The 10874-nt window shown below is 38.2% G+C and overlaps 1 protein-coding gene across 2 annotated transcripts in view; it reads right to left on the reverse strand.

The window, feature by feature from the left end:
* Positions 1–10753, reverse strand: part of TRAPPC11 (trafficking protein particle complex subunit 11) — a 41596-nt gene extending 30843 nt beyond the window's left edge. Inside the window, exons 1-8 of one of the 2 annotated variants that reach the window (XM_057537253.1) lie at positions 9916–9933; positions 7603–7827; positions 5413–5582; positions 4681–4751; positions 3754–3868; positions 2889–2988; positions 2448–2521; positions 482–578 (exon numbers count right to left, since the gene is read on the reverse strand). In XM_057537253.1, coding sequence (XP_057393236.1) covers positions 482–578; positions 2448–2521; positions 2889–2988; positions 3754–3868; positions 4681–4751; positions 5413–5582; positions 7603–7806 — 831 coding nt within the window. In that variant the 5' untranslated portion in view covers positions 7807–7827; positions 9916–9933. Of the gene's footprint in view, positions 1–481; positions 579–2447; positions 2522–2888; positions 2989–3753; positions 3869–4680; positions 4752–5412; positions 5583–7602; positions 7828–9915; positions 9934–10551 lie in introns of those variants that run through there. The other variant, XM_028165377.2, reaches the window with a different exon arrangement.
* Positions 10754–10874: the final 121 nt, after the last annotated feature.

Consider the following 10874-nt stretch of genomic DNA (forward strand, 5'->3'; position numbering starts at 1 on the left):
AGCCTCATCTGCCTTCTGGGGGTGTCTATTTCTACCATATACAACCTTAAAATGCTCACATAACACATATAAAAGTCTTCTCTAAGGGGAATAGGTACACCTTTTCTATGGCTGGCCATTAAACCAAGGAAGGCTCACCCAGTTCTAATAAGTTGCAGCTTCTAAAATTCAATACTGTAGGCAGCTTTCTTCTCACTCCCTCCTGCACCCACTTAAAAACAAACAAAAGACCCTCCTCAAGGAGTTTTACAAAGATAAAACTCCTCTAAATAAGAACTCTGGGACCATAGCTCAAAACCAAGCATTACAATTAGGCTGTTAAAACCAGGGTGCTCCTTGAGATAAAGAACATAAAACAGCATAGCGTAATTCATCAAATACTCACTTTTCAGAGCAAGTGAGTCATCTGGATTTCCAAACTTTAAAAAGATACTCCAATATTTAAAGGCAAATTTTGTTTATTTGGAAGTAGAACTATTACCTTGTAGTTGATAAATCCTGCCATGGTCTTAATTTCCAGAATATTAGTTTCATGGGCTCTCAATTCATGTACAAGATTATAGGCGGTCCTGTAATTCCTAATATAAACATGGGGAAGGTAGTTAATTATGATATAAATTAATTTTAAGTAAAGATTCCTAAGAGCAAAATTATTAGAAACAACAGAAACAATATTTACTCAACATTTCTTAGCACTCAACAGCTCAATAATAACATATACATAACAATCTCTGACGTCCTGAAAAATGATATATTAGTTCATTATGTGTGGGAGGAATCAATGACTTTTCACTAAGAACAGAACCACTGTACACTGCTGTCATTAACATCTGCCCGTAACGGATAGGAATTCAGTTGCAAAATGAAAGTAAAGTGGAAAAGTGTCCAGAACATTCTGTTAAAAAAAATTAGTATTTTTTAAAAGTACCATGTTGAGCTTCTCAAACAAACAGAAACTGTATTAGCGAAGAAGGTGCTATCAAGACAGAGATGGGTCAACAGCTTTAAACCCAAGTACCTCCACAACTGAAATGGGTATCACTGGTCTCGGGTATGGGCTGCAGTGGGGATGCCCTCAGGGCAGCGAGCGCTGAAGGAGAGAATAGTGTGAGAAAGGAAAGTCTGATAGAAGATGGAAGGTAATGAGAAAATCTCAAGTCTTCTCCAAAGAAAAGTGTTTGCTCCTAACTTCTCCACGTAACATTTTTCTTTCCAGAACTGTGTTTGAACAGAATTGGAATTGAGGGTGTTTCACTAATACCACGGATAAAAAATGAACTACATTAAAACCAACTAAAACTATATGAAGTTGTTGAGATTTATAGAACACAATCTGATGCTTAGCACCTCATTAGCAACAAAAGAGAGGAGGTTTCTGCAGTATTCCTCTGAATGACAGACTTATTTATTTCTCTGTTCCACCCTCCCATGTATATTTAGCCTCTCCTCAATTTTAGGATATATAGCTGGTTTTTATCCTTTTGCTACACTGACACTGTTAATCTTAAAAAATTGAGTTAAAGCTAGAAAGAGATGTTTTATTAAATTGTGTTTAGTAAAATAAAAGCAAAGGGATAAAATGCCTAACCACTGCCAACACATCTGCAACTACTCTTCAAAGCTCTAAGCAGAGCCTTAGAATGAAAAATGGGACTTCCCTGGTGGCGCAGTGGTTAAGAATCTGCCTGCCAATGCAGGGGACATAGGTTCGAGCCCTGGTCAGGGAAGATCCCACATGCTGTGGAGCAACTAAGCCCGTGCACCACAACTACTGAGCCCGCGTGCCGCAACTACTGAAGCCTGCATGCCTAGAGCCCGTGCTCTGCAACAAGAGCCACTGCAATGAGAAGCCCGCGCACCGCAACGAAGAGTAGCCCCCGCTCACCGCCAACTAGAGAAAAGTCTGTGTGCAGCAACAAAGACCCAATGCAGCCAAAAATAAATAAATAAATAAAATTTAAAAAGAATGAAAAATGATGCTACTGGCAGGTATTATAAACTAAAAAAAAATTAATTAAAATAAAATCATAGTTGAATAAATGTACTACACACCTTAAGAAATTCAGTCTGATTCAGATAATGTTTAATACACATGAAACTTTGCAAATCAGTCTTAACACAAGGATTTTACTGAGTATACAAATAAGAAGTAGGTAACAGAATGGGAAAAATTTTAATATGTTTCTTTAGATCATGAAATTTAATTAAATTACACCAGAAAGCTTTCTGACACTATAAAATTTACTTCTGATAATAAAATGGATATATTTTTTAAAAAACTCAAATATATTCCATTTAACTAGAAAAATTAAAGTGAATATTACAAACCTGACTCTAACCAACATAAACATTTTAAACTTAAAGTTTGGTTGAGATTCAGAAATTGCCACTACTATGTTATTGTTAACATAAAGAAAAACTTAGTTTGACAACTGTTAGAAACTTACTTCAGAGCATTTTGTGTATCTTGTTTCAACTCACTGAAGAAAGCTATTTTGAACTGATGTCTAACAAATAAAAGCTGAAAAGAAGAATGGAAAAAAAATATCATTATTACACATATTCTCATGTAAAAATTACAATAATGTTTAAGAGGAGACCTAAAAGTATAAAGGAAAATATCCAAAATTAAAGTTCAAGAATTATTCCAGTAAACAAGTGTAGTTAAGAAGGCTACCAAAATCTATCTTCAAGAGCTTTAAAGGCAAAGATGACAAAAGACAAAATAGTTTTTAAAAGCTTTAAAAAAAAAACTTCAAAAGCACAGAAGCCATTTAAAAAACATCAAAGTATTAAAGACATTAAATCATCTCCTCAAAAATAATCAATGATGAATAATCTACTCTAGAATGCTGCTATTATTTCCTTCTTTAGGAAAAGACACGTACCTGGTGTGTTGTTTTATTCAAAAATTCTTTATGAGATTTCACTCTTCTAATTTCAGTGTAGTAGTAAGTCTGTGCATGTTCATAAAAGGCGTTTTCTAATCTGTTAAAAAAGACCAACATTCAAACACTGAAGTTATTTTAAACCAAAGTGTTTTCAAGAATCATATTTATAAGACCTGAAAGTAAAATCCTGACAGAGATAATGTCTGCTTTACTTCATGATTAAGATAAAAAGTAAAGCAAAATATAAGCTAAATTTTTAGATAAAAAAATCTAAAACGAAGACCCACCAAAAGCCATTTAAAATTTTACAATCTAAGAAATAACTGATAAAAATAACTTTCTTGTAATTTGTAAAAATTAGGTAATCACTACTAATCTCCTATTATTTTACAATTTTATAAGTATGAAAGAAACAGATATCTAATACTCAATTAGATTCGATTATCTTTTATGACTCTGACATTTAGGGTTTAAAGATTAAGGAAAATAATGGGAAAAGGACCAAAAATGAGAACTGGCAAATGAGGTGGAAATAACATTTGTATAAATTAAATCCTGCTTCATCCTATAACTATGAGATTACAGGGGAACCAAGAAAATTTGCCCAAAGGTGGATAAACAACTCAAAGTTCTGTTTGTGAAAATAAGTACATATCAGAAGTATCTTCCTAGGGCATGAAAGAAAGCTGAATTCAAAGTCAGATAAGGATTGAACTTCAAGGTTCTTCCTCCTCAGAATAAAACAGAGTTCTGAAGCTGCATTCAAAGGGTTTAAATACATCTAAGAAAAATATGTAAAAAAATGAAATAAAATGGAATAGTCAAAACTTTAAAAATTCAGTATATATTCTAGGTTATTTACCTTATAATATAACCCACAAGGTGGTCCGTATGGGGCAGTACAAACAAAGACTTCCCCGAGAGTTCACACGCATTGCACAAGGCTGCAGCCCTTTCGGAAGCAATGACATCTTCTCCTGTTGACAACAAGTGCCATAAAGAGAGAAAATAATTAATGCATTTTTTCTAAATGGACATTTCCCCAAATCAGTACAATATAACTAAGAAAAAAAACCCAAACCACTTTTCACCACGTCTATAAGACCCCTGGAATCCTTGAGAGCTCTGTGGGGTGCTTAGAAGTTACACAGTACATATCTGTTAGGAGAACACTGTGGAATTTTCTACTAGGCCAAGATAGGCCAAGTAATGCCAACAGATATACCGCTTAATTGTTTCAAAACCGTAACTAAAAATGGAAGCAATAGTTCACGAAAGTTGTTTCCATAACTATTTAAGATGCTTCAAGTTTCAAGATAGAAACAAAAAAAGTATTTTGGCTTCTAAAGTCTGAGATGGTAGAATAAATACGCACTTGAAACCAGGACATTTTCTTATAGGAAACTAGAAATCCTACAGCATTTTTCTTTGCTCTATTGCAAATTAAGAAAAAAGTATTACGTAAGGAATATAATTTCAAATAGATCTCAGATAAGCAAAAAACCTTCTTTTTTAAAAATCAAGTGAATAACTCTTTTGTCAACTGACATGTGCCTCCCTGGAGGTAAGGGGAACTAGGGAGCAGGACTTGAGAAGATTTGCACTCTTTAATGTTTTTAGTTTTTACGATAAGCATTTACTCATGCATTATTGGTACTTTTTGAAGTTAACACACCATATTTCCCATAACTGAATGCATGAAAGATTTCAACATTAAAAACTATGCCTCCTGGTAATAAGAATTGGAGGGATAAACCAATCAATCAGTTATTAATTAACCTTTTGCTACCTGGGGGCAAAGGGGTTTTCTTCTGAATCAGAACCACTGCAACTTTTGTGTTTCTCCCTTGTAAACTCTGCCTGCAGTGGAAAAATAACAATAAAATTAGTTAAGTAATTAAACTGTTTTAACTTAAAAAATGTATTCAAGACTACATAAAATACAAGCTTGACAATTCAAAGAAAGACAAACTGCCACTTAAAAACCCCAAGATTGGGGGAACTCTTTTCCTACATACAAAGAAACATACATGCCACAATGATTTAAATTTTAAAAGTATAATCTCAGATCAAGCTTCTGTTCCTTACAAAAATCTGCTTTACAGGCAAAAGTTTAACATATACTTCAATGTAAAAGTTACACTACAACTTATTTCTTTATAGTGATATATTAGAGTAGTCATCCAAAAGACTTACTTTGAAATAAATGGTGATAATGCAAAAAGTGTTTTATGAGACTAAATAGCAAACCACTGTATCTCCCCCCACAAAAAATTATAAATGCAAGAAAAAGCATTTGGAAATTCAGGTCAATTTGTCTTAGAAATTTCTTCACATTGCTTACCATTCCTTAAGTTACTATTAATGCTACCTGCTAGGAAGTGAACAGGTTTCACTGGAGGCCAGTGACCCCCAAATGACTACGGCAGTCTTAACGGCACTCAGCTGCCTTCGATAAGTGTCAGTAAACTCCAGATGTGAGCTTGACGCAACACGGTCAGCCTGACCAACGGGACCATACCTAACTATTTCCACTCTGGTCGCGCACTCAGACTGCTTTTCTTTCCACTGGGGCTCATCCCAGTCCAGTTCGTAGAACACGACCACCAGGGCTGGCACCAGATTCAGATGCTTATTCATCCAGCCTGTCTTCAGGATCCCTTTGGGAATGTACCATTCATACGAAGTTCTCTGCAAACATTAGCCAAAGCTGAAAAGAGGTATTCTGACAACAAGAGCAGCAGAAATCACCTGTTATGGAGTGCAGGCACTTTCTCTGTATTTATCTCATTCAATATACACACGCCGGATTTTTAAGATGAGGACATTCAGGCTTACAGAGATCAGGTAAGAGCTAGCAAGTACTGGAGGTAGAATCTCAACCCTAGAGCCAGTACCATTTCCATTTAAAGACCGACCAAAGTCAAAGCATTTCTAATGATGTCAAGGCCTTCAAATACCCTGGAAGTAAACAGCCTTTTTCCCAATAAATTCTACTTATATTCCTCACCATCCCAGATTCTGTTCTTGTAAAAGCTGCTCAAATATTCTCTAAAACCCAATATGGCTTCATCTGCTTCAAAGTCATGTCACCAGGATGGCATTACACCTCACTTGTGGGTGAAAGAAAAAAATGAAGGACAATTCTTAAATGCAGAAGCATAAGGGCAGTCACTGGGGGTCAGCGCTAAGTGCCACGTCGTGGGAGGGGATGCCCTGAAGAACCCGGGTGAAATCTCAAGTTACCCCCAAAGCACCGCACTGGCCAGACTACTCCAGTTCACGCTGGTCCAATGGTTATTCCACGTGAGGAAAGAGAGGACAGGAAGGAAATCTGACACAAGACACCTTGGGAACTCAGGAAAGAACCAGGAGGAGGAAAATGAGAATTCTGAAGAATGAATCCAGGAGGAAAGGGGTGAGTCGTGCTGGGCCGCTGGTCTTCCTTGACACAAACACCACATTAAAAACAGTGTGTAAGAGCCAGGGGTGCTACTGCTCCCACAGTTTCAGAGAAAGCTCACAGTTTCTAGGGCTGGATATATGAAACTGTGTCTCTGGTGTGTGAGTCTCAAACACATGCAAAAGAATCAGCAGGTGACCAAATCTACAGGTCCTACGCTCCCCCGAGTTTAACTGAGGACAGCCAGTATTGACATGCTTAATAAACACCCCAGGTGATGATATACTTGGTCCAAAGACCAGTCTGTCAGAAACATTGCTCTAGGGGGGAAAAAAAAGTAGGCAGTTTATTTTGATCAATGTGTCTTATTAACTGACTTTCAGACCAACCTGAAAAGATTACAATAAGTGACAAATCAGTCAATGTACATAACTTTCTTAAAAAGCAAATTGACATAATAAGCAATATACGTGTATGCGTTGCTATTATTAATTCATACTATCATCATTCTAAGTATTTTTTTCTAAGTAAATCAGAGTCTCTACCATGATGTTCATTCTTTTTTTTTTTTCACACACACACACACACACACACACTGTATTTTATTTTTACAAGAGATAAATAGACTGACACCAAGCATTGTACATGGATGACCACAACAAAAGCAACAATGATTGCAATTACCAAACATGAAACACACTCATACATGATGAACATGTTTGTTCATTCTAAAAGTCAGTTTTGAACTTAATACCCCTCCTATTCCACACTGAATAAACTGTTTTAGTTTATGTAGAACTCATCAAGGACAGAGAGTATGTATTATTTAAATTTCTATCACCAGCCTGTTGCATAGTTCCAGGTACTCTAAACCAAAGCAAGTGCTCAAAATATGTTTGTGAAATCAAACCAAACTGCAGAGACTATGGATTTTATAATGATACTGGCAACGGTGAGCGGGGAACGGGAGACCTTCCTCGTAGAGAGGCCTTTGTTAAAATTATGGAGCCCTGGGGTCTCTTCTTAACAACAAATAAAAAATGGAAAACCTAGGCTCATAGGATAGAAAGCTTAATAATTATAAAGCAATTATTCTTCTGGGGTAAAAAAAAAAAGGGATTATTAGATACACCTGTAATATATTACATACAAGAAAACGTCTGGAGTTTTCTTCATGCACCACTGTAACCATACCCTTGATAAACTCAGGGGTTTTCCTGCACAGATACAGGAACAAAAAAGATACATACACGCAAAGAAAGAGACAGAGGGAGAAGGAGAGTCCCCTTGCAATCATAATGTCATTACCTTGGGTCTACATTTGGGATACTCATGGTCACCTGGGAGCACCTTGAAAGAAATCGGTACCCGATCAGCCCTCCGATTGGCACAGAAAGCATCCCAGACAGCTCGATGGACGGCATTATAAACCACATCCAGGCCCGTGAGAGTAACAAAAGCCATAGGCCGACAACATAATTCCACAGGGAAGTCCCATTGTGTGGGGCTCATGTTCAAGGAGTCAGGAAAATTCTGAAATACAAATGTTAATACATTAATAATTAATTTCTTAAAAGCCCACATCCACATCTAACATATGAACCTCCACCATTTGAAAAACATTACAAAAAGGCAAGTCTTTGAGTGTCTACAAACTGTCAAGCAAATCCAAATGAAGACAGCAAAAGGGCAAACTTTAATTCTTGAATTGGACCTATTAAAATTTAATAACTATTGGTATAATATTTTTAAAAATCTTTCATATACAAGGGTTGCAGTCAACTTTAAGACAAATCACTATTTCCAGTAACATCTCAAAACCACACAAAACTTTGGAATAGGCAGACCAGGAAAGCAGGAGGGTGATCAAAGTACTGATTTCAGTTATAAAGAAAAACAATGATTGACTTACATATACAATAAAGTGCAACTATCTCTAATATCTCTGTAATTGCTAACATCTAATTTCTGATTTCCTGAGATATCATTAAAATAATATGCTAATTATCTAAATAGCTATGTTTTCTCATTTCTCCACAATGAATACAAATGTACTACTTACAGGAAAATCTACAAGGGAAAAGCTAATAATGAATGGAAACCTCTAGGAGGACATGTTTCTACTGTGCCCTTTAGCTGAGAAGCAGTCTATATCAATCCAAGATGCACTACGTTTTGAAAAGCAATTATATAAAAGTGTTCATTGCGAACAAAATTATTACATTTTAAGAATAATTTCTCATTTTCAAAAACATGTATCATACGGTTGGTTTAAAAGGTGATCTCCACCAGTATATCATACAGGACTCAAATACAATTTCTGTGAGAAGTTAGGAGCGCTTAGGCCACCACTTGATCAGCAAAACAGTATTTTTAACTGCAAAGTTAATTTAGGAAAGACTCTTAGGCTTCTCACACTTAAGTACTGAAGGAACAATGGGGACTAGATAACTGGTTTGGAAAGCCTATCAGAAATGACAAATGTCCACAATAGACAAGTTTTAGAATTGCTTTAACAGATATTCTGAGGACAGGATTAAGGTACGAGGGCAAAGGACTGCATGTTCAGAAACAGATTCTAGTTCTAGTGAATTTGGGGTGAAAATAAAAAAGAGATGGTCAAAACACAATTTAGGTACCACCGCTTGATCCCAAAGAGTCTAGATTAGAGCCCTAAATACCCACTTCCTTTAAAAACCCCAGAGCCTCAAGAGAATTAGCTGTGTCCTTTGAATATGGAGTGGAAATAAGGGGAAACAGAAATGACATTTAAATCACTTAAAATCACAATCCTGTCCAAGAGAAATATAATATAACCTACATAAATAATTTAAAATTTTCTAGTAGTCACATTAAAAAAGAAAGGAATGAAATTAATTTTAATAATATTCTACTTAACCAATATGTCCAAAATATTATCAATTCAACATTACTATAAAAGTTATTAGTGAGATTTTACGTTTTTTAATACTATGTCTCCAAAGTCTGGTGTGTATTGTACACTCGGAGCACATCTAGCCTATTTCAAATGCTCAATAGCTACCTATGGGCTTCCCTGGTGGCGCAGTGGTTGAGAATCTGCCTGCCAATGCAGGGAACACGGGTTCGAGCCCTGGTCCGGGAAGATCCCACATGCCGTGGAGCAAACTAGGCCCGTGAGCCACAGTTGCTGAGCCTGCGCGTCTGGAGCCTGTGCTCCGCAACAAGAGAGGCCGCGACAGTGAGAGGCCCGCGCACCGCGATGAAGAGTGGCCCCCACTTGCCCCAACTGGAGAAAGCCCTCGCACAGAAACAAAGACCCAACACAGCCATAAATAAATAAATAAATAAATAAAATTAAAAAAAAAAAATAGCTACCTATGGCGACTGGCTACTATAACAGACAGTGCAGCTCTAAATTACGGTAACTCTGTCCCAAAATAACTGTACGAAAATTGTATCAGAAATTCTTGCCACACTGTACCTTAGAAAGCTTTGGCATTTGAAATGGCTGTGCCTATTCGGTGGCAAAAAATTGGAAGAATATCAGCAAAGGACAAGTGCAGAGGTTGTATGGATCTCAATGACAGCCTATAGGAGAAATTTCCAGATCTCCTGGAAGAAACCAATGAAGCAACTAACCAAACTATGATCTGTAAGGAGGTGCAGAAGTAGGAAGCGAACACTCTGGATGGGAGATCGTGTAGTGCAATGGAAGTCGTCTGGAAGCTGGCGTGGTCATAAAATTATAAGGAAGACTCTTAGAAAGAATGACGGACTGCAAAGAAAGGTGACCTAATCAAAGTGCCAGATTAAAAAAAATAATGCAGTCACTATTTTTTAATTAACGGAGGTTCGGGATGCAGGACACAAGGCCAGTAAGGATGGGATTCAAAGATGTCCAACTACAAAACAATCAAAAGAGGAAGGACAGTTTGGGGCCGGGATGGTGAAACAAAAGCTGATGTTGAGGATGTAAAGCAACAGCCTAACTTAGGAAAGGATACCGCCCCAGGGTCGCAGAATCCTGCTCCGGTAGCTCCGATGAAGAAACGCTGCAGCTTCTAAAGGCAGACGCTATCTTCCTCCTCTCCTCCCCTACCCGCCCTAAACCTGGAGGTCCTAGAAATAGGTGCGTCTTTTCTTTAGAAGCTAAAAGAGAAATGCACTCGCTGATGCTGTACGAAATCACAGGCCCCCCAAACCAGCATCGTTAAGCGGTAGCAATCTCCCTCGGCGGTCTCGCCCGGCCCCACCGGTCTCCCGACCTGGACTCACCCAGGCCGCACGCTCCGAGCCCGCTGCAGCTGTGGCCGGTCGCCGCCAGCCGGGGGAGAACCAGGGGAAGCAGGCGCGGGGTGGGGGGGGGGTCACAAAACGCCGGGGGCCGTCCCTACCGCCACCGCCCCTGAGCCGGTGCCCACAAGCGAGACTTCCCAGTGCCCACCCGCGCAGGCACAGGAAGCACTTCCTGGGCTTGACTGACAGTGCTCTACGCCAATCGCCGTCCCGGAACTCTACGCTGCTCCACGAAGCGTAAGGAAGACGCTCCGCTTCCTAGGGGAGCAGGAGCTGGGGGCGGGGAGAGAAGGAGCCAATAG

Source organism: Balaenoptera acutorostrata, chromosome 21 (assembly GCF_949987535.1).
Source record: "Balaenoptera acutorostrata chromosome 21, mBalAcu1.1, whole genome shotgun sequence".
Lineage (NCBI taxonomy): Eukaryota > Metazoa > Chordata > Mammalia > Artiodactyla > Balaenopteridae > Balaenoptera > Balaenoptera acutorostrata.